Source organism: Eucalyptus grandis, chromosome 3 (assembly GCF_016545825.1).
Source record: "Eucalyptus grandis isolate ANBG69807.140 chromosome 3, ASM1654582v1, whole genome shotgun sequence".
Classification (NCBI taxonomy): Eukaryota; Viridiplantae; Streptophyta; class Magnoliopsida; order Myrtales; family Myrtaceae; genus Eucalyptus; species Eucalyptus grandis.
The window spans coordinates 13,905,574-13,929,202 of NC_052614.1; the positions used below are offsets into that span (position 1 = coordinate 13,905,574).

The 23,629-nt window shown below is 40.0% G+C and overlaps 3 protein-coding genes across 7 annotated transcripts; 1 reads left to right on the forward strand and 2 right to left on the reverse strand.

Moving 5' to 3' along the window:
* Positions 1-588: 588 nt before the first annotated feature.
* On the reverse strand, positions 589-11,790 carry LOC104439158 (peroxisomal fatty acid beta-oxidation multifunctional protein AIM1). Of its 2 annotated transcripts, XM_010052266.3 has the most exons (18): positions 11,577-11,787; positions 11,373-11,444; positions 10,552-10,614; positions 10,405-10,461; positions 10,246-10,313; positions 10,057-10,138; positions 9,904-9,959; positions 9,018-9,320; positions 8,638-8,724; positions 8,189-8,363; positions 6,569-6,690; positions 6,212-6,375; positions 5,055-5,309; positions 2,794-2,915; positions 2,581-2,702; positions 2,303-2,451; positions 1,584-1,722; positions 589-1,045 (listed from the first exon to the last, which is right to left on the reverse strand). In XM_010052266.3, the coding sequence occupies exons 1-18, from the start codon at positions 11,668-11,670 to the stop codon at positions 1,001-1,003; spliced, it is 2,175 nt and encodes a 724-aa protein (XP_010050568.3). In that variant the 5' UTR covers positions 11,671-11,787; the 3' UTR covers positions 589-1,000. The 2 variants fall into 2 exon arrangements, with proteins under 2 accessions (XP_010050568.3, XP_039166231.1); XM_039310297.1 differs by lacking the exons at positions 589-1,045; positions 1,584-1,722 and having other exon boundaries at positions 2,309-2,451; positions 2,544-2,702; positions 11,577-11,790.
* A 5,058-nt stretch (positions 11,791-16,848) lies between these two features.
* On the forward strand, positions 16,849-18,350 carry LOC104439157 (NAC domain-containing protein 67). The gene is made up of 2 exons (XM_039310298.1): positions 16,849-17,290; positions 17,533-18,350. Exons 1-2 carry the CDS (start codon positions 16,910-16,912, stop codon positions 18,136-18,138), a joined length of 987 nt encoding a protein of 328 aa, XP_039166232.1. The 5' UTR covers positions 16,849-16,909; the 3' UTR covers positions 18,139-18,350.
* Positions 18,351-18,462: 112 nt separating this feature from the next.
* On the reverse strand, positions 18,463-21,597 carry LOC104436740 (probable starch synthase 4, chloroplastic/amyloplastic). Of its 4 annotated transcripts, none has more exons than XR_001985413.2 (5): positions 21,075-21,597; positions 20,755-20,977; positions 20,137-20,207; positions 19,630-19,806; positions 18,463-18,968 (listed from the first exon to the last, which is right to left on the reverse strand). XR_001985413.2 is itself a non-coding variant. In XM_018870459.2 (4 exons), the coding sequence occupies exons 1-4, from the start codon at positions 21,209-21,211 to the stop codon at positions 19,803-19,805; spliced, it is 435 nt and encodes a 144-aa protein (XP_018726004.1). In that variant the 5' UTR covers positions 21,212-21,597; the 3' UTR covers positions 18,983-19,802. The 4 variants fall into 4 exon arrangements, 2 of the variants coding, with proteins under 2 accessions (XP_018726004.1, XP_018726005.1); XR_005549948.1 differs by lacking the exon at positions 18,463-18,968 and adding an exon at positions 18,983-19,422; XM_018870459.2 differs by lacking the exon at positions 18,463-18,968 and having other exon boundaries at positions 18,983-19,806.
* Between the last annotated feature and the right edge of the window lie 2,032 nt (positions 21,598-23,629).

Consider the following 23,629-nt stretch of genomic DNA (forward strand, 5'->3'; position numbering starts at 1 on the left):
AGTAAAGGACAGAGGATGAAAGAGTACTCATGTAAGAATTCCGAGGAAAATAAAATTAGAGCTTTGACTTTTTAAGCTTATAGAACCGGTTCCAAAATAGGGCGGTTCAGTCCGATTCCTGATTGAGTATTCGCTCAGAATCTGTTTTTGACCAATTATAACCGGTTCTCCACCGGAGCAATTCCAATGGAAACTGGCTCCTCAACCTATTTTTCGGATAGACCAATCCAATTTTCAAGTGGAACCGATTTGGTTGCACACAAGAGCAAAGGTTTGGTACTTACAGCATGTCCACTCCAACACAGATAATTTATATCTTGTAAATCATTTTACAGCAAAATATTTTCATTCAAAAGAGAACAAGGGATTCGGATTTAAAATACTAGCCATGACTTGCACATTCCATGTTATATGGATTCTTTCATTAAGAAAGGTCAACAGATCAATGCTACTCAACTCCATCATTACCTACTAACCGACGAGCTTTTCAGACGTCTTAATCGAATATTTCGAACTGCGGAGATTTTCTCCCCCAACAAGTGGACAAGTACAAGTACAGAAAAACTCCAAATTACTAAATGCTCGTACAGTTCATCAATCCTTTGCTTTCGATTCGCTGAAGTCAAAATAGTAAAACGTCCTGCTTACAGATAGATATTTACCTTCACCTTCAACACTCGATACTTACACACTTTCTAACATCCCTTTCGAATGGCAGCACTGACAATTACTAACAGGCAGTAGATGCCGTGAAATGTCTTACATTTAGCATTGCCTAATTGGTTGAAAACGAGAAGTCCACATCGTCACGGGTTGCCATCTCTACAAGTGATGCATTTTACTACAAAAACTAGCAGATGGAAGCTTGAAAATGCTTGTGGCATAACTTATATTCGGCAAGCAAACTCCTCATTGTTTTCAAGCCTCCATACTGAATTACAAGGAAGCAAATGAGATAGATTTATTCTTTGATTGGTGCAGCCGATGAAAAGGAAAACTCCTAGAGTCGTGACTTTGAACGCGAAGAGGATGACACAGGCGCACTCTGCATAATAAAAGGAAATTCCATGAGAAAGCTTAATTTGCAAGGTGTTCAGGCGGGCAGAGACTGGCAAGTAATGGGCTAAAGGTTTGTTAAATCAGTCACAGTTGGCGCGTAAAGCCATAAAGAAAAAGGGGCCCGCCCCGGGGGGGGGGGGGGTTGTGAATGAATGATTTTCTTCGGCCTAAGTGTTATGATTATGCTAACTTTGTGTTCCAACGCTTTGTAACGTCTCTTAACATCCTAAATGTTTTATTTAATTCACGCTGAAAACATGTCACTTGTGTAGCTAAATTCCTGTCGTATCAGTTTTGGTTCTCTGTACTGTGTTTTGGATCTCATGGGGGTCTTGTCCGCCTTTGCCAGCCCAAAATGTTCACCAGCAAAGAAGCAAAAGATCGAAGTGTGCAAGCATGAGATTGAGTAGCAGGTTGGTAAACATAGGTCAGATTTTCTGGGAGGTCAGTAAGGTGATTACTAAATTAGAGGTTTCACTGAGCCCTAAGAGGGAAAAAAAGAAAAAGAAAAAAAGTATGGTTACCAGTGGGATGCCCTTGGTGGCTCTTTCTTCCAAAAACCTTGATGGTCGGTAGAAATTACCATATAATTCTGACCACTTCTTGAGATTTTTGTATATGTGATTCGGTCCGACCAGATCGCCCCAAAAGACAAGACCACCACTACAATGGAAGAAACAAGAAGGTTAGAAAGATGGAGGAAAATATTCGGGTGTCAATATGTAAAGGGATAAAATAAGAAATTAAGAATCAATGTCGTGCTAAATATGTCAAGCCTCCTCCTATATGAGCCCATCAAGACAACAAAACCGGAATATCAAGGATAAATTACAAGTTCTATAAAAGAACTAGTGCACAAAGCTCCCCACACTGGGGGCATCTGAGAAGAGGCTGCATCCGTGACTTGACCCTGCGACCTTAGGCCACAAAGGGACGGGTTAAAGTACGCTTATTCTTCCATGCATTGCTGTACTGAAAAATCCCTGCATTACAATATGATGTAGAAGAATAGACTGACAGAGCCACTCAAAATCACTGGAAGCCCATGGTCTCTCCTTCAGGCAAAAGAGCAATATGGTCAATAAAAATGCATAACCTGATACAGTCCACCACTTGACACACTCAAATAGAACAGAGCATTAATAGTGACAATTTGTACGAACGAGGAGCAAAATGGTGTTACAACATTGTAAATTAATGTACATATTTGCAAGGGAATAAGAATAACTGCAGATTAGCTCACCGGAATGATGGGAAACTCATCCCAAGGACTGAGGCAATGTCAAGGTCTGATGCTCGTATTACCACTTCTTCATCCAAAACACGACATGCCTCATTCACCACAGGAAATAATAGCATCTCCACAATTTCTTGTTCAGACACAGAGAGAGGCTGTGAACACCAAATAAATTTAAAGGAATCATAAGGTCTTGTCAATTTTGCAGAGATCTGAGCTAAGTTAAACAGAATCAGCAGGTCCATACGATGAATATACACAACTCAACAGAAGAACGAAGGTACCTTTCCACCGGGCATGATATTGGCAATCCTTCTAGACTCCTCAATAATAGGTTGCACAGATGGGTCAGGTACTGGTTTGCGCCCCTTTTCATAGATATAATATCCCTTTCCATTGTTCTTCCCTATGTACCAGAGTTCGTTGAAAGTACATTTAACAGATGAAAAAGAAGCAATCATTGATAAGAAAAGATATATAAGGATCATCCTCATTACCATTTCGCCCACTTCTGATCAAAAGTTCAAGCAAAGGAGACCTATATGTCCGGCCCGCAAAAGCATCAGCAAATACTTTCCCAACTGCCATGCCCACACCATATCCTGCTACATCCTGGAGCCTGCAATTACAAGCATGTTAAAAGAGATCATCATCATCAAGAAGCCAGGACTCAGTCATGGCTTCGAGAATGGATGCTTTAGTCACAAGTTCAAATGATAAATGGACTAATCAAAAGCCATAGGTTCGTATAGATTGGCGGGTGACAACTTGAGAGGCTAAGAGGCTAAACAACAAGGTCACAAGACCACGTTATTGCATTTATTTTTTGCATGTGCATCCCGATGAGTCATAGGTCCTCCCATCAGAACAAGGACTTTGGCAGCATGATCTTCTCTGTATCCTCGTGTTTCTCACATTCGTAAATGATTCTATATTTCGCGTACTCCTTCAGTCAAACTTTTGGGAGAAGCTTCCTTAGATTGTCGCTAACCAAAGAATGAGAAAACTAGGCAGCCAACTAGGCTCATCATAATTTACATTCTCAGACAATCGATTCTCCATGGACCAATTCCTTTGGAAAAAGAGTTTTAGATACATGTTGTCCGGTCTCATTCAGTGATTAATGGAGCTGTTACCCCTAAGCAGTAACTAAGCAATTATACTGAAAAGAAAAGAAAGCTAAGTGCTCAAGGAATTTTCCTACTCTACCTCTCCAGTCCAAGCTACATCAAGTCATCATCATATGCAACCCCAAAACAAGAAGAATTTGCGGGAACCTTAATTTTCTTGGATATTTCCAAATCCATGCATGCACCAAACATACAAATATTTTATGACATTGGGTGTTCAGGCCTCTTAGGGTACATTTAGTTCAACATTTTGAAAACCCATTGGGAAAATACAAAAAGTAGTTTAGCCTAAAAGACTTAGGCAAATGCAAAGGACGTTTGGTAAATTATGGTTTGAGAAGTAATTTTGAGAGAAATGCTGTTTAGTAGAAAATACATTTGAAAAACCCTTTGGGTGTTATTATTATTATTTTTTTAATTTTATTTGTTAGAAACTAAAAAAAAAATAATGTATGTAACTTTTTAAATATAAATTTTGACAATAATACTAAAAAGAAAAAAATCAAATACTTAAAATTATAAAAATACATAATTTCAAAAAAAAAAAAAAAGACCAAACCCTTAATCGGAATTTTTTTATTTGCTTAAAATTGAAAAAAAAAGGTATGAAACTTTTTAAATATAAATTTTGACAATAATGCTAAAAAAATTCAAATACATATATATAATTTTTTTAAAGATCAAATCATTCGTCGAAATTTTTTAATTTTTATTTGTTTAAAATTGAAAAAATAATATATGCAAATTTTTAAATATAAATTTGAAAATAATGCTAAAAATTTATATATATATTAAAAAGAACAAACCCTTCATTGGATTTTTTTTTAATTTTTATTTGTTTAAAAGTGAAAAAAATAATGTATGCAACTTTTTAAATATAAATTTTGACAATAAATTTTGACAATAAAAAATCAAATACATATAATAATTATTAAAAAAAGACCAAATGCTTCGTCGAAATTTTTAATTTTTTTTTTAAAATTGAAAAATTTTTTTTAAATATAAATTTGAAAATAATGCTAAAAATCAAATACATATATATAATTTTTTAAAAAAAAAAAAGACCAAACCCTTCATCGGAATTTTTTAATTTTTATTTTTTAAAATTGAAAAAATAATGTATGCAACTTTTTAAATTTAAATTTTGACAATAATGCTAAAAGAATGAAATATATGTGCTAAAAAAATCAAATATGTAAATATTTAAATAAAAAAAGACCAAAATATATTTAATTTTTTTAGCATTTATGTAAATTTGATTTTTAGCATTATTTTGGTATTTAAAAAAATAATAACAAGGGCAAAATAAGAAATTTGAAGAATGAGTGATGACAATTTAGGAAAAAAAGTTCAAGCATTTGGCCAAATCTTTGAAAGCTCAGAGTTCCTACTAGCTTTGGGCTTCAACATTCTCACGTCTTGACTTTCACTTTAAAATTACTTCAAAATGGTTGCCAAACAGTTCAACATTTCCCCAAAAAAAGCCCCTTGGAAATACTGAATCAAATGCACCCTTAGAACACCCAACCTTAATCTATCCGTAAAAGCTAATATCATCAACAAATCACATTTGATCAAGCGAAAAACATATGCATGACAAGCTGCAATGCAGAGGGGAAGATAATTACTGGAAAGGACCAAGAGGGAAGCCGAAGTTGACAATTGCCCTGTCAATCCTGAAGGGGTCCACACCTAGACTGACCAACAGATGTGCACCTTGGGAATATGGGAAGAATGCCCGGTTTACTGCAAACCCAGCACAATTGCCCACCACAACTGGAACCTTCTTTATGATTTTCCCAACTGTTACAAGATCAAGAATCACCTGTGCAGAAGTCCTCTCTGTGCGTACAATCTCCAATAGGGACTTTATATGAGCCGGACTGTTTCCAGAGTTGTCCATCAAAAAGAAAAAAGAGTAAGCTTAGTAAACCAGTTCACAGGGGAAAAGAATGTGATACTAGAGAAAGGTAGCGTGGTATCTATATAGGTCATCTCAATCAAACAAAGAACCCACATTCTTCATAACAGTATGCTGAAAAGGTGAAGATCCAGGCAGAACATAGAAGAGCTGGAAGGTAAGAAAAGTTAAATCTCACTCATTAAAATGCATAACGTGCCACAAAGAATCAAAGAGCAAGAAAACTTCGCAAATCTAATATCAAGTTGAAGACGGATGGCTCCATGGCATCTAAATACATCATATATCCAAATGAGGGGCAACATATAGAGAGTCACTGAAAGCTATGTCCCACCACTGCTGACTCTTGATTCAAAGGGTAAAAAAAAAAAAAAAAAGATGTCTGATATAGTAATACATGCTATGCTACAGAACCTGATCATACATAAACACGATGGTCATTACTAACTCAGCCTTCAGCATTTTTCTTGCTCAAATTGTGCCAAAACAGGGAAATTTTTTTAAAGAGACATACATGTGTGGACAGAAACAGAATAGATCCATCAGACAGATCACCAAGAAAACTATCAACAGGATAAGATTGATCGGACCAGATATGACAGGAAAAAGTGACACCTTTCACAGAGTGGAACAGATAAATAATGCTGCAGTTGCATTGTCAATTGGAATGACAAGAAAGAAAATCACATGCCTATCAGTAATCTAAGTTACCATTTTAATAGATATAAAATCAGGTCAAATAATCCTAACTACACAACCACAAATTCCAGACCCCACATTAAGCATGGCTATTCTGCACCAAGGATGAGAAAGAGTGATGCTTCATTCATCTGTCATAAAGGAAAAGAGAATAGGTTAAATAACCTGAAAAAATGAACACCCACTACCCGATCTTGAGAGCTGGTTCTTTCTCCAATTTTATTAAGATCAATTGAAGAAGTATTTGTAGCTAGTATGCAATGGGGAGGACATATCTTCTCAATTTCACTAAAAATTGCTTGTTTTAATGAAATGTTCTCGATCACAGCCTGCAAAGGGGGGACTTCCATCAATTGTTTCTAACAAAGAAGTAGTACTTATCATACGCATATGAGTCTTAAAGATCTCTCATGGCTTCTATTCAATATAACATGTGAACTCCTTGGTGCCATTTTCTATAGTGAAGAATTGTATAATCAGATCTGCAAAGCAGGAATTTTAAGCAGAAAACTTGCAATCTACCTCTATCACCATGTCCACGTCTTTAAAATCTGCATAATCCAGAACATCTTTGAGCATTGACAAAGCCTTTTCCGCATTACCCTGTGTCAGTTTCCCTTTCACTACCAGGCCTCGAACATTAGCTGCAAAGAGAAGCCATAGAAAATAGATGAGAAAACAAGCTTATTGCAAATAACAGCATCACGGACAAAATCACTATTTCATAATCAGCAAAGGCATTTGGGTTAAAATTAACTTCTGTAAACAGCCTAGATATATATACTCTCATACTCACTTTGCATCATTGGTGGGCAATGACCTGAAGTTGTCTTTTGTCATGGATAAAAAAAGATAGAAACTATATGTTTAAATTAATGTGGCTGTTATGAATTATAGACAATATCAAACAATACTTTAATTTGAACTTGTCCTGCATGAAGTGACCTACCTATTCCTATTAACAGTTTAAAAGTACTGGATACCTTAGCAGGTACTATACATCAAATTATAGATAAAATCTTGGTAACTTCCTCTGAGTCATGGTGGAAAGTAACCAACGGAAAAAAAAAAAAAATTCTGTTCACCACACTATGGCCCATGACAAATGAGGAAATGGTGTAGCTAAACAGGGAATGCTGCTCCCTGGCTTTTGAACTTCATGAAATGAGATATAGACCTTGGCACGGAAGGACACTAAGTGCCAAAATTTTGAAAATATACACTTAAATGCCAAAATCGGAGTAAAATGGACCACTTAAGTATCACTCCGGCCAAATTGCTAACGTGACAATTTTCCAGCGAGATGAATACAAAACAGCATCGTTTTGCACGCTGACGTGGCGAGAAAATGCAAAAACGACATTGTTTTGTGTCGTAAATAATTAATATAAAAATTAATTAAATTAAATCTAAACTTAAATTTATTTAAAATAATCTATAAAAAAACTTAAAAAAAAAAAAAAGTGGTGGGGCCGAAAGGAGGCGGGTGAGCCCTTGCCGCCGTTGGGAAAGGCCGGCGATAGAGGAAGGAGGGTCGGCGGGGTGGCCCGCCCCGGTCGACCGGCGGTGAGGGCCCGTTAGCCCTCGCCTAGTTCGGGGCGCGGGTCACGGCCCTCGCCCAAGCTCACGGCCCTCGCCGGCGGTCAACCGAGGGCCGGCCACCCGGCCGACCCTCCCCCTCCATCACCAGCCCTTTTCGACAACAGTGGCAAAGGCTCGGCCCTCGCGGTCTCCTTCGACTACTTTTTTTTTTTTTTTAGAATATTTTAAATAAATTTAATTTTAAATTAAATATAATTATTTTTTTATATTATTTATTTACACATCTTTATTTTTAGAATATTTTAGCTGGTAGTTTAATTTTTATTTTGTAAATGGCGTTGTTTCGGGTGAGTTAGAGCCGAGTCAGCTCTCCAACGAGCCACCTAGGCAAGCAAAAATAATAAAATATTGTCACGTAGGATTGCCATGTAGGATTTCCAGTAAGGTTCGCCGGAGGTGGCACTTAAGTATCCCACTTTTCAAAGAAAGTGACACTTAAATGTACATTTTCAAAGTTTTGGCACTTTTAAGTGTCCTCTTGTGCCAAGTAAGTTTTGGCACTTGGACTGTACTTCTGTCTTCATGAAATGGACTACTTACCCTCAACCATTTTCACCCCCTTTAGAAGATACTCAGAGTTGATTTCCTTAAGAACAACGTATATGTTGTTCACAATAAGAGCGGTAGCAATGCCAGAACCCATTAGACCTCCACCTATCACAGCAACCTTTTTCACCTTCCTTGGTTTTAACCCAACATCAGTGACATTAGGCACCTGCAAGATATTCGTTTAGAAGAATTAGCATGTCCTTATCCTTTTCTGTAAGCATAACTTCTTCCTGCATGCACAGTTAACTACAAAGTCCTTTTCCCAGAAAAGAAGACTCAAATTTCAAACAGTAATTCTCTCCTACGACTATTCAAACTCAAAACTAAGAACCACGCATCTAGCAGCCCACCTTTTTCTGTCAAATACAACAAAGAAAGGATAGAGAAGATCCCTCACATCTTAATTTGAAGTAGGAGGTACTTATCTACTTAAGACGCACCTTTGATGTCACACGCTGGGCAAAAAATACATGAACAAGACCCTTTGAAGTTTCTGATAAGAGCAACTCTTTAGATACTTTAGCCTCCTGCCATGACAATTTTCTTCGTCAGCAAATTCACAAATGAAACTAAGCTTGCTTCAAAACTATTCATGCCTGCTACTCCCCCTCCCCAACAATGAAAAAAAGCTTTTCCCAGCAGACATGTTGAGTTGAATGGTCAAAAAAGTCCCAAGAGTGCACATGCTAGTAATGTGGGCAAATTTAGAAATTAGGTGCATAATGTTATCCACCATTGTAAATTAAGAACAGCAAATTGAGTTCTTTCAAGGGAGACAGACTAGTTATCTATGACAGATTAGCCATACTCTAAAACGTACCTTTAGAACCCCACTATATCCACCATGAACGATGCCATGTTCGATCACATCAAGGCACGCCTGATGCTGAGGCAAGTGTATAGCAGTCTTGTTTGCTTGTTCTCGTGCAATTTTCAGTATATTGCGTGCTTCAGACAGGGAAGGGAGCTTATCTGTGCGATGAAGTGAACGAACCCATGGTTTACGCCTATTTGCAATGTCCAGAGCCCAGAGACGAGATACTTTCAGCAATTCTCCTGAAGGAACGATGGCATCTATGAGACCTAGTTCCTTCCCCTCTTCTGACATAGTTGGTTTGGATGACTGCATATTATTAGATGCAACGATTAGTTAGCATGTTCGTAAATAAATAACTGCAGACAAGACTTTTGGTGAGATGCTTGCTCTTTTCTCGGAATAGAAGTCAGAACGCTGAGCAATGGCCTAGAATCCTGATTAGGAGAAATTTGATCGGATCTTGACCTCAGATACTTCATTCTAGAGATTCCTCTCATTTTATAATTCTTGCAGCATCTATTTTTTCTCTTTTTATAGAAAATCTTAATTAGAAGACAGTAGTAAGATATTCTAGTACCATTGAATCAGTATATATCTTTATATTACTCCACGGTCCTCAAAAGAAGAGAAGTGAAAATCACACTTAAGCCATATTTCAGAACAGGGAACCTTGCGGTCACTATCTGCAGCGTCATCCAACCTTTGTGGGTTCAATTTGCAACTAGTTTATGCAAACACGAATCATGTACTGCTTATCCTAGGTATGGCATCAATACACAACCCCACCAAATCACCAAATCAATAAAATAGTCCCCCCAAAAAAAAAAAAAAAAATTTGCACGTGCAAGCGAGCAGAGAGAGAGAGTCCTAGATCAAACTGTAATCTCACCCGCATCATTTCAATAGCCTTGGCCAGTCCTAAAAGCCTCGGAAGACGTTGCGTTCCTTAAGAATTGAATAAGCTTATTGTTAGTTTGGATCATTAGCAGGGCAGATTGTTGTAAGACATTCAGGCTTATGCCCAGGCATTGCCTAAAAGTACCTCCGAATCCTGGAATTACTCCATGTAATAGCTCTGGTAAGCTGAGTTGTGCTCTTGGCGCCGCTATACGTGCATGGCATCCCTGGATAAACACGAAAGGGGGCATTGTTGATTATAAACATAGGAAACAAACAAAAGAAAACAACATTCGAAACTGCTTCTGCTCTACCCAGAACACAGACGACAGACCAGCGCCAATTCTAAGCCACCTCCGAGAGCAAATCCTTCTACAGCAGCAACGATAGGCTTCTTGGCATCTAGCAATAGAAACAAAAATCAATCTTTATTCACCCTCTCCAATGGCATCACATTGTGGAAAGGTAACAGTTTTTAAGCCCGGCTAAGGACCTTCCATTGTGTTGACCACGAGCTCGACGGACACGTCAGGAAAAATCGAAATATCGCCTGCCAGGCAAATCGATCACGTTCGAGTTCAGTATCGCCGGGAAATCAGCGAACGAGTGATTCAAGAGACGATTCCCATCAAAATCATACCAGTCTTATGAATCTTCTCAAAGACATTGATATCAAAACCACCAGAAACCGTCCCGCCGTTGCCTTCAAAACAAACGAAACGACACGCATGATACTCGCGCGTAAGCAAAAATTACAAAACGCATCGAGTAGAACCCGCGCCAATTGGCATAGTTAATGCCTTTTGACCGATCAGGAACAACGAAGAAGCAGACAACAAGAAAAAGCCGCAACGAAACAGAGATTGGACAGCATAATGAAGTTCCGAAAGTTGAAAGGCGCATTTGGTAACGTTGCTTTTAAAAAATTATTCCCCAAAATAACTATTTTTATTTTTTTAGAACAAATTTTTAAAAAGAAGAATGTGTTTGGTAAATTTATTATTGAAATAGGAAAAGATCAAAAACATATTTGATAAATTTATATAATTTTTTTAATTTTTTTTTTTTTCATTTTTCTTTCTTTAAGCCGATTGCCGGCTTTGGCTTTGGCCATGGCTGATGGCTTAGCCTGGCCAGCGAGTCGGCCTCGTTAGATCTAGGCAAGCTCGAGCTCGATTAGCCAAGTCGAGGCTTGCCAGGGGCCAACAACACTCCACCTTATCGAGGGCTGATCAACGACCAGCCAAAGAAAAAAGAAGAATAAAATAAAGAAAAGAAAAAAATTTAAGAGAGAAAAATTAATTTTCAGAAGTGTTCAAGAAAAAAAAATTCTTATTTTGTTTCAAATTTGTTCTTGAAAAAAAAAATGAAACAAAAATACAAATAATTTTTTTTTGTTTTCAAAAAATAGAAATTGTGTTCGTGATTAGAAGAAAAGAAGATAAACAAACAGTGCCTTACCGGTCAAGACAATAGCCTTCACATCATTCCTGCTCATAGCCTCGTCGAGCTTCTCCTTCAATCCGGATAGAACTGCACCGACCACCACCAATGAGCAACATCAGCACCACGCGCGCTCGCTCCACTACCGACCGAACCCCGACGGCGAAAAAGAGAAGAGAAGAGAAGAGAAGGAGCAAAGAAAGGGCCCCGCCGGAGCTTTACTTGGGATGGTCAAGACGTTGGCGGGAGGATTGGACATGGTGACGACCGCGACGCCGTCGCCGCCGACGTCCATGGCGACGCCGATCCTCGCCATGATCGGCAAGTCCTCTGGAGACAGGGACGCAGGACGCGCCGAGCCGAGACGAGTTCGTTTCCCGCTAGAGCGAACGACGGAGCGCCGGAGAGACTCGCCGAGGTGGAGGAGTTCGAGCGAGTAACGGAAGGCGGAGCGAGCCCGCTTTTATACGCGCGGACACAGAGAGAGAGAGAGAGAGAGATGGCGTGGCTGGCTGAGTGGGGAAGCGAGTAAAACGAGTGTGCACTTTTTTTTTCTTTTTTTTGGAACATTTTTCGTCTGAAATTAAATCATTGAAAATTAGATCTTTGTGTGTCATATACAAAGAAATAGTTATAATATCAATACTTTGCACGAAATTCTATCTTAAAATCTTTGGTCTGATTACGTTTCTCATGCCACGTCCAACCAAAAAATAAATTCGTAAACCGAGTCAAAATATTTGTCAATAATATAGGTCATGATTTGGGCTTTATCTTAGATGCCGCTACATATGTCAAATTACTTTATCATTCTGTATGAATCATGACTTTTGATACGACTAAACACTAGTGGAATCACTTGATCAAGTTAGCTTTATTTTGTAGATAAGATTATATTATAACTGAGGCATGACAAATATGTTAGTTGAGAGTATCTGAGGTTTTGTAATTATACAAAATATCCACCTAATAAATGAAAAAAATTTGATATTCGTTGATATGTAATGAAAATCTTCTTGATATATTATGGATTTACATGGTGTCTAGTAATTCCATTCGAAGAATCCTAAAGATAACCCCTAGAGCCGATTATGGAGTTCTCCTGATTTCTATATTAATTAAATAAAACATTATAATCGATGACTAAATACCATAGAACACTTACTTTTATTTTTATTTTCTTCAATTAATAGGGTCTCACGATAATACAATGGGATCGGCCGCAGGGTATCCAATCAAATTCACTTTGTCAGGACAAGTGCTGTGTCCTTGTCATTGTTGGACGGGCCGTACTTAGATTCCTCGTGCTTTCGTGGATCGCGTGGTTGAATGGGTCGGAGGGGCCCCATTTCAACAACAATATATGGTCCCAAAAAAAAAGAAAAAAAAAGAAAGAGATAAATAAAATACAATTTTAATAATGCTTGTGGCGGGCCCGTTTGGTTCAATTTTGGGAAATGCCTTTGCATTTCCCCAAGTATCTTTAGAAGAATGGACATTTTGTGAATGTTGAAGTGTTTGAAAACTCTTTTTATTTTGGTGCATTTTACAAAGGAGCTTTGAGCTGAAAATAAAAAGGAAAAACAGAAAAGGAGAAAGGAGAAGGAGATGTTGAAGCAGAGGAGGGGAACGATTGGGAGGCAGCCGGAGCTGGTGGGGGAGGCGGCAAGTGGCTGTGGTGGTGGGGAGGCGGTGGGTCGCGCGACCCACGCACCGCCGTCGCATGGGTCGCGGCCTCGGGCGGCGTCGCCTAGGTCGCGCGACCCCACGCACTGCCGTCTTGTGGGTCGCGTGCCCTCAAGGCGATGCCGCCTGGGGCCACGCGACCCATGCAACGGCGATGCGTGGCAACCAGATCAGGTGGTGCTCAGCCTATTGCGTGGGTTGCGCGACCCAAGCGACGCCGCCTGAGGCTGCGACCCACGCGATGGTGGTGCGTGGCGACGACAGTGCTTGGCGACGGCGGTGAGTGGCGACGGCGGTGCTTGGCGACGGCGATGCGTGGTGACCAGATCTGGCCAGCTGAGCACCGCTCAGCTCGTCGCGTGGGTCGGGCGACCTAGGTGACGTCGCCTGAGGCTGCGACCCATGCGACGGCAGTGCTTGGCGACGGCAATGCGTGGGCGATCAGCTCCGGCCAGCTGAGCTCCGCCGGCTGAACTTCACTCTTGAAGAAATAAGTTCAACGAAATAAGTTCAACGAGGAAGACGATGAACAATAGTTTTTGAGGGTATAATAGGAAAACACAAATATCAATAAGGGCAATATTGGAAGAAAAAAAATTTACTAATCCTCTCTTCAGCATTCTAGAGCATTCTAAATGCTAGCATTCTTCCAAGTATACCTCAAAATGCTGAACCAAACGCTTGAAATTTTCCCCAAGGGGCTTTTGGGGCTGAAAGCCCATTGGGAATGCTAAACCAATCGGCCCCTAATTCTAGGCTTGGAAAGGAGGTGTCAAAGACAAAAAAGCACAATGCTAATGTGGAAAATTTAGAAAAGTTGTTCAACCAAGTTAAAACCTTGAAAGTTGAGGTCATACTTTCTGCAATGTGCGCAATATGGTGTCATTGATTGTTTCAATATGAAGTAGCATAGTCAAGTATTTCGAAATATGACTGCCAAATAGTTTTTGAATAACACACTATAACATTGCCTAGAAGTTAGAAATAAGGCATTTCTTCATATGTGAACCAATTAAACCTATATCACTCCACTTCTCAATAGATAAATTGTTTGGAGTATTGGACATAGGATTTGTAAATATATCATACGATGCCATAGTTCTATACCATGCTTGTGTGATATTGAGGAAATTACGTTGGATCTATTCACGTTTCTTTTGAAATGATGGAATTGCACATCCTTTTGGTTTTTTGTCCTTGCTAATACTTAGTTAAATGACTGATAATCTGATTCTAGATGTTCTGCCATACATTATTGGCAGTTTGATAGAGTACCCTCCTCATTACTAGGTTCTCATAGTGATTATTTTTGTGACAGAGACCAAGTATTCCTCATTAGCAAGAACTGAATTGGGACTTCAAAAGGACCCCATCTGTAACGGAGGTGCAAATGGAAAAATTGACACAGGACATCAACCATGGTTGGAAAGCAATAGCATCGCCAGAACTAGTGTTCCACCGCCTTTATCGACTTAGGTGGTTTCCACAGTAGTTAGCACTTCTTGTACAGACAATTCCAATATGTCACGTGCTCTTGAGAATGGATCTATCCAACCAAAGGTTGAACAGATTTGAAGCGATTTTTAAGCAAAAGAGTTTCGTAATGAGTGAGCACGGATTGCTATGGCGTCGACACGCAATTAAACCTAGTGCACGGATGAAAGTCCTAGCAAAGCAGATGGAACACAAGCAACGGAGAAGTTCACTGCAGACTCTTGTTGCGGTGCCAACATGATTCCATTATGGTTTACCGTGGCCATATTATTCACTTCACTCGATTTTAGTGTTGAGTTTTGATTTGATTTGTAAGATTAGGATTGAGAATGCGCCTGAAGATGCACAAGATATAACCTTGTTGTACATGCTGAGGTGACGTGACTTGTACCCTCCAATGTAAAGATATACTCGATTATTTAACTGAGATAGGGTAATTTGGTAATTTTCCTACACTTTTGTATCTCAAAGAGAAGAATGGAATGAAGATACCGTGTATCCATTTTTTTGGGTTTTTTTAGCTAAAATTTCACACATCTAACTGGATTTGTAGTTTTAGTATCTCTCTCTCTTTCTCTCTCTCTCTGACTGAACCTAATGATTGTAAGGCTCCGTTGTCTTGCAAGAAGATAACCGTTTAGAAAAGCTTAAAACTCAAGGCTTAAATTCTGAAAAGTGTTTGTTCAAAAAAAAAATCTGAAAAGTGAATTTTATTTTGATGGAGCAGCAATTGTTTCTCCATTTATTGTCGTCACTTGGGCCGCCACCATTTCCGGGATGTAACAGTAGAGCCACCACGGATCGCTGAAGCTACCATCATTTATTGACCGCACGGTTGCTGATATTTGGTACATACTCAATTTCAGAAAGTTTTTGAAAAGGCACAATTGTCTTTGGCGCAACGGTTTGGGATTTTGAGGGGTTTGGTTTAGGCCATGGTAGCAATTCCCGTGGAGTAGAAGTGATCAGTTCTAGTATAACAAGTTCCAAAATTGAAACCTAGAATCTGTTATAGTTGGTTTTTAGTTTTTGGACTCTGAAATCAATTATGGAATCTACCCTGTTGGGTTTTCTTGAAAACTAGTTTTATTTTTTTGTTTTCTTTGTCTTTACAACTAAATCATATGAGATTATGAGTAACAAAATGATTCGAAGTAAAAAATAAAAAAATAGAAATTTCAATCCGTCAAAAATAATATTCCATAAGAAGAATACGTAATCAAATACAATTTTAAACAATGAAAAGCTCAAACACATAACAACAAAACTTAAGTTATAAAACTTTATTCTTCATTCATTAAAAAAATTAAAGAAAGAGGAAAAATTGATAAGGAGTTTTGAGGAAGGGTAAAGGATGAAGGATGAAAGATACTGATGTAAGAATTCAGAGGAAAATAAAATTAGATTTTTGACTTTTTAAGCTTATAAAATCGGTTTCAAAATAGGGCAGTTCAGTCCGATTCCCGAGTAAGTATTCACTCAAAATCTGTTTTACGACCGATTATTTCCGGTTCCACTGGAGCGATTCCAATGGAAACCATCTCCTTAACCTATTTTTTGGATAGACCAATCCAATTTCCAAGTAGAACCGGTTTGGTTGCACACAAGAGCAAAGGTTTGGTACTTACAGCATGTCCACTCCAACACAGATAATTTATATCTTGTAAATCATTTTACAGCAAAACATTTTCATTCAAAAGAGAACAAGGGATTCGGATTTAAAATACTAGTCATGACTTAACACATTCCATGTTATATGGATTCTTTCATTAAGAAAGGTCAACAGATCAATGCCACTCAACTCCATCATTAACTACCAACAGACGAGCTTTTCAGACATCTTAATCGAATATTTCAAACTGCGGAGATTTTCTCCCCCAACAAGTGGACAAGTACATCAATCCTTTACTTTCGATTCGCTGAAGTCAAAATTCTAAAACGTCCTGCTCACGGATAGATGTCTACCTTCACCTTCAACACTCGATACTTTCACACTTTCGAACATCCCTTTCGAATGGCAGCACTGCCAATTACTAACAGGCGGCGGATGCCGTGAAATGGCTTACAGTTAGCATTGTCTAATTGGCCTACAGCTGGCATTTTTAGGCTACCATGTTTCTCCTCCTCTCTTCATGGTTCAACCTCGTCCCTCATTCTCCCCCTCTTCATAGTTTCAATTACGATTATTGGTAGGATTCTATTTAGTTTAGGATTCCAAGAAATATGGATACGGGTCTGGCTTTCTCAATTGCCTTTCATCTGTGTAATAGAACAGAGTATACTATATATTTAGCTTGCGGCCTTCACCCAATCATTCAAGCTCTCCCCTTCGAAAGCAACAAAAGCCAGAGAAGGATACTCTGTTCGTCACCGGCATGAATTCGCTAGCTAAGTATCGCCCGACCGATGAGTGCCTTATCACCGACTACCTCCAGCCGAAAGTAATGGGTAAGCCGTTGCCTCTCGGTCAAATCGACGAGTGCGATCTTTACAGCCAAGAGCCTTGGAAGATCTTCAACACCACCTTGGAGTTGAAGCAGACGTTCTACGTTTTCACCGAGTTGACAAAGATGGGGTCGAGGAATTCAAGGACTGTTGGGTCCGGGACATGGAAAGGGCAGCACCTGACGAAAATCTTTAACGATGGTGGTGATTTTCTTGGCTACAAGAAGTCCTTCAAGTTTCAAGAAGGAGGTGGCCCGAGCGCAACGAGCGGACGCTGGATCATGAAGGAGTTCTCAATGTGCGACGAGAGGGTAAGGTTTTAATTCTTTGACTCGCAATGATGGTAGATTGTCAGTATCGATTTTTCATGTAATGATGCTTCATGCCTATTAGCAACGATCCGTTTGTTTCGAGGAAGAATGGTTCTTGTGCGTAGGATAGTAATGAACGGGTCATGGTCCCTCTCCATAATCTAACTCTCCCGTATCGTCCCGTTTCTTTTCACACTGTGGGCTGGAAATCGTTAACCGCTTGGCTTAACTCTGTGCAGCAGTGCAATTACGTATTGTGCAAAATCGAATATTTTAGAGATGATAAATCAAAAGACAAGGAGATTGTAACTTCGGACGATGTACTGGTGCAATCCAAAGACAATAATCGACAAGCGAAGAGGGCGTGCCTACTCCACAACTCCGGTGATCGCACAAGCATCGTCGCTTTGCCATCAGCTACAGTGGATGGAGTCCAACCCGCCACTGCCCAAGCCTATGCTGAACAACTTCAGATGTCAATGGCGGCAGCACCCGCCTTGCATTTAGATAACGATGACCTGGCTTTCACTGGTTTAAGTGGTGACGCAATTGATGCAAGATCTGTTGCTCCAGGACCAGATATCGGCAACCTCACCTCTCCGGCTTTTGGCGATACTGGCGACACCACTTACCCAGCTTTTGACAACGGTCCATATGCAGATTTACTTCCTCTGACAGTGGAGGACTACACCAATTACCCATATGCAGATTTACTTCCTCTGACAGTGGAGGACTACACCAATTACCCCTTTGAGGTCGATGCCAATTACCTCTTTGGTTCAAATCCTTTTGCTAATAAGACGATGCCAATTACCTCTTTGGTTCAAATCCTTTTGCTAATCCATTAGAAGACGATACAACTGCAATGCTCGGATCCACGCTCGGCACACTGGACAACCAGACGAACACACTCGGCACACCGGACAACCAGACGTGGGGTCGGACTTCTCTCCATCAACAAAGGAGCGTTGCTGAATCACAAGAGCAAGAAGTCTCATTGGAATGGCCTGATCAGTTTTTCCTTGGTTAGCATTTTTTGCAGTTTTACTTTTTAAAAGACTTGAACCATACGCATGCTCTTTTTTTTAGGCTTATTAAAACGATGTAACTACTGTTGCTGCTTTTGTTATATATATAAATGAGATTTTTTTTATATAAATGAGAAACCTTTTTACACGTTAACGAACCACTCATGTACATATATGCATCCCCTGTGAGATCAACTCAACTCAACTGCCCTCAGGATTCATTGAATCTACACATCGTTTGCCTCCCTCTAAACAGAGAAGATACCACAAATAAAGCACACGAAAATTTGCTCACGCTCGACCATGGAAATGAAACACTTTGAGCCAAAACCTTCAACGAGAGAAAGCACATTGGACTGGAATGCCAGGAGGGCAGAATCTATGAGGGATCCGCAGATCGCAGATTGTAGTGTAGAACTTAGAGAGGCGATGTCCTACATGAGCCGCCTTCTAAAGTTCCCAGTAGTTGCTTGGTAAGTATGCACCAGCAGCCCTACTCCTATGCCGACCCCAATGCATATGCCAAGCCCAATTCCAATTCCAACTCTCACTCCGGCATTGAACCATGAGAGTTCGCCATCTTCGTATTCCATAAGTTCCGACCTCCGCCAGTACATGCTGTAGTCCTCATCAAACACTACATGAGTATTCTGCAAGATTTATTGCCAAGTTAATAGGTAAGAGCAAATAAAAGCTACAGAAATTAGCAACAGGATGGATAAATTCCTGCATTTCAGGTCTCAATATAAGAACACTCCTTCCATAACGATCATGAAAACTTGCTCTGTATACTTTTCCAGTTTCACCTTCAATAGCAACTTTCCTCCTGTTTTCAGTAAGCATCGCATTGTCAAATGGAAGCATTATTTGGCGTCCCAATAAGTACTATTGCATGTCTAACACAACCTGCTCATTAGCCATATTGTCAACTAAAACGGTCTAATGATGATTTTGGAAACAGCATGAGTGAAAATATACTGGGACACTTATTGTCCCTTGAACAATAAACTCTCCAACACCTAATGCTTCATATCACTGCATCATGGCAGTCTCATAGAAGACAAAAAATGAGAGCCACTCAATTATTGTTGACTAACACCAATCCTGCATTCGCATTCATTCACAAAATCAGTTCTTCTCCATACCAGGAACTTAGTCTACGAAATAAAATTAATTATCAGGTCAACACAATAGTTAGGGTAACAAGGATCAGATGTCTACTGAAGTTTAACAGGCAACAACCATTGGCATAAATTATCTATCACAATACTCGCGCAGGTATTCATTCACCGGGACACTTAGCCATCTTACCCAGCTGATTTCCTCAGGCTTAAAAGCTGATCTCCACCTCAGCGTCTCATCTAACATTTTCTTTGCTTTATCTATGTTCCAGTTTCAAGCTTCCAAGTATCTCCTCAAGCATGCATCATCACAATACTTCAAACTTCACCCAGAGAGTGGTCCCATAGCTTTCTTAAGCTCATTCACCTGCATGCAAATGGACTTAAAATGTAACTGTATTACAACTATATTCTGGGAAGGAACATTGATGATTATTCCACAACTCTAGAAAATCAATGCATCATGAGACATTAAACACATATATGAAAGGGGTACAGATAAGGGGGTGTATTGACAGTAAAGTATTATCTGCAAAAAGGGCCACTTCATGGTTTCTCATGGCCAGAAAAACTACTGACTTAGGTCAACCACATGGTCAGCCATGGAAATCGGATAAATATGAGCAATCAATCAAGGAGATACACTCTGCGAAATGTCCAGTCCTTACAAACGCTGTAATTTTGAAATCTTAATTACCTTAGATTCGAAGTGCGGAGAGTCATCTTCCTCACTGTGGTGAGAGTCACTCCATCAACGAAACATGGTGCCTGAAGCCACAAAAATTGAAGGAATTAATAATATATCTTTAAAGAACTATTGATAGCCTACTATAGAAGTAACAACTCACACCATATAAGAACATGTACAGATATTCAAAAGAATAGGAATGAGAGCATATTTCCTATAGGTAAAACAGACGGGAAAATAAATTACAGAGGCAAATGGAGCCTTTGCTTTCTAGTCCCTAACAGAACAAAAAAGGAAGGGCAAGAGAACTAAGCCCTTAATTTTAAGGAAAGAACAATCTAATAATTCAGCAATGTAGATGTATTGCAATTCAACCACATTGATGCTATGGTGCAAAAAGTAAAGCCCATATATAGTATAGGCGACACCGCAACATCAATCATCAATAGTGTCACTGTGCTTGAAGCTGTAAAACAATTGCAGCTGCCCCAAAGAAAACATGCTCTCAAATTCTTAATTTGCGAGATATTCATGAGCTAGAACCAATGTGCACATTGCATACGCGTATCCAGACAGATTAAAAAAAAAAATCCCAAGAAAGCACTAGAAATGCTAAAAGAAAAATACCAAATTTGTCTCCATCGCCGTACCGTCGGAAGCTTCTGTTCTATCAGCATTCTGGTTCTCCACATCAATCACGACTCCATCGGAATCATCAGCCACAATTTCCCGACCAGCGCTACGCACGCTCTCCGCCAAAGCAGCGTCCTCTTCGCCCTCTCCATTAACCACAATCGACGGCGGCCTATCCGGCGAAGCCTTCTTGACCCGCGGCCTCCTGCTCCCAGAACTAGTAGTCATCCACACACGAAACAAAAAAAAGAAAAAAATGAGAATCCCGAACACGCGCCATGGAAACCGAGGAAATCAGCTAGCTGGCGGAGCACCTGAGGCCGCACTGCCGCATCTTGCAGGAGGCGGGGAGAAGCCGGCGGTGAGGGGCAGGGGAAGCGAAGGTCCGCGGGAAGCTCGAGTCCCTCCGGCACGGCCCGCTCAGCCCCCGGCTTAGCAAGCACGTGGACATCGTCGTCCTTCGTCAGGATGTTCTCGATCTCGTCGAACCACGAGAGCCCCGAGTCTGGAGACGACGACGACGCGTTCGTCGAGGAGTAAGCGCCGATGACGTCGAGGTTGATGTGAGACATCACGTCGTCCTCCATATGAAGGCGACGATGGGAGATCTCTACAAAAACATCTGATTTGCTCGCGGTGGTTCGCCGGTCGGAAAGAGGGAGGGCAGAGAGAGAGAGGGAGGTCGCGGTCCTCTCGCCAGTCCCGTGCAGTGGTTCGTCGATTGCTCGCGGCCCTCTCGCCGGTCCAGTGCGGTGGTTCGTCGGTTGCTGGCGGTGGTTCGCCGATCGGAAAGAGGAGGGCACAGCGAGACTGGGAGGTCGCGTGCTGTTCGTCGGAGAGAGAGAGAGGAGGGAGGGTAGAGTGAGAGAGGCGCGAAGAAAGAGAAGAAGAAGAAATCCTCACGCAGTCGAAATTTTTTCAAAAGCGCCTGATTTCCTTCTCGATTTCCTCCTCAGTCTGACCAGAGATTGGGTCCCGCGAGGACACGTGTCCTCCTCCTCCCGCCTTCTTGTTTGCCACGCTGGAGCGCGAGACGTACTCAATATTTCTCCGCGTGTGTGGGGAAGGGAATTGACGAACAGATGTCCAGTTGTCCACTGAGTTAGATTTAGTGAGTCAGCCTTTTTTTTTTTTTTTTTTTAATTTCTTTCTTCTTTTTTGGGTAATTAATAAAGACTAAAGTGTTGAAAGTGATGACAACATAAATCCCACGGTTTTAATCAGATTGAACTTTATTTACATTTGTTGTTGATGTTGATTTAATAGATTCAATTGAGTTGAACAAATCACTCGGCAAAGTTATATTCGTTTCACAACACATAAGAAGTGATCAATGGCGAACGAGATTCTACTGGTTACTTTGTTAAAAAGTATGGATTATGATTATGATTCCATATATGGCTAGAAATTAATTATATTCGGTTGTCTATTTCTATTTATTTTATCAAGAATTTGTATAATCTTCATTTCTTATATTTATTAACAAAATTTAAAAGTCGGTTTTTTAATTTTTCAATATTTATTTCCGATTTTATAGCCAACAAATCCTAAAATAGACATAATAGATTTTTAGAACATTTTTCGTCTGAAATTAAATCATTGAACATTAGATCTTTTTGTCTCATGTACAAAGAAAATAGTTATAATATTAATACTTTGCATGAAATTCTATCTTGAAATCTTTGGTCTGATTAAGTTTCTCATGCCATATCCGACCAAAAAATAAATTCATAAACCGAGTCGAAATATCTGTGAAGAATATAGGTCATGATTTGGGCTTTATCTTAGATGCCGCTACACATACCAAATTACTTTATCATTTTGTATGAACTATGACTTTTGATGCAACTAAGCACTAGTAGAATCGCTCGATCAAGTTAGCTTTATTTTCTAAACAAGATTATATTATAACTGAAGCATGACAAATATGTCAGTCAAGAGTATCTGAGGTTTTGTAATTATAAAAAATATCCACCTAATAAATGGAAAAAAAAATTTGATATTCGTCGATATGCAATGAAAATCTTGTTGATATATTATGGATTTACATGGTGTCTAGTAATTCCATTCGAAGAATCCTAAAGATAACCCCTAGAGCTGATTATGGAGTTCTCCTGATTCCTAAATTAATTAAATAAAACATTATAATCGATGACTAAATACCATTAAACACTTACTTTTATTTTTATTTTTTTCAATTAATAGGGTCTCACGATAATACAATGGGAGCAGGGTATCCAATCAAATTCATTTTGTCGGGACGAGTGCCGTGTCCTTGTCATTGTCGGATGGGCCGATACTAATGGCGTGTTTGGTAACGATTCTGTTCCCTGAGCCGATTCCGACTATAAATGATTATTTTTATTCCTGTTCCTGAACCGATTACGAATAAAAAAGCGCGTTTGGTAATGTTCAAAATTTTTGATTCGGAATAGAATTGCGTTTGATACCGTGTTAATTGATTATGTTCCAAATTAATTTATTTTAATTTTTAAATAAATTTTAATTTTTTTTTACTTTTTTTTCTTTTCCTTTTTCCTTTTTTCTTTTCTTTTTTTCCCCTTTTTCCTATTCTTCTTCTTCTTCGTCGGCCGGTCGCCGGCCCTCGGTGAGGTCGGCCTTCGTCGGCCGAGCCTCACTAGCAACCGGGCGAGGCTCGCTCGGCCCGCCGAGGCTTGGCCTTGCCAAACCGGTGAGGCCGAGCCTCGCCGGTGGCCAGTGAGCTTCACCGGCAGCCGGGCGAGGCTCGCCCGCCCACCGGCGAGGCTTGACCTCGCCCGATCCGGCAAGGCCGAGCCTCGCCCACCGCCGGCGAGGCTCGCCGGCCACCGGCCGAGGTCGCCGGACCTCGCCCGGCTTGGCGAGCCTT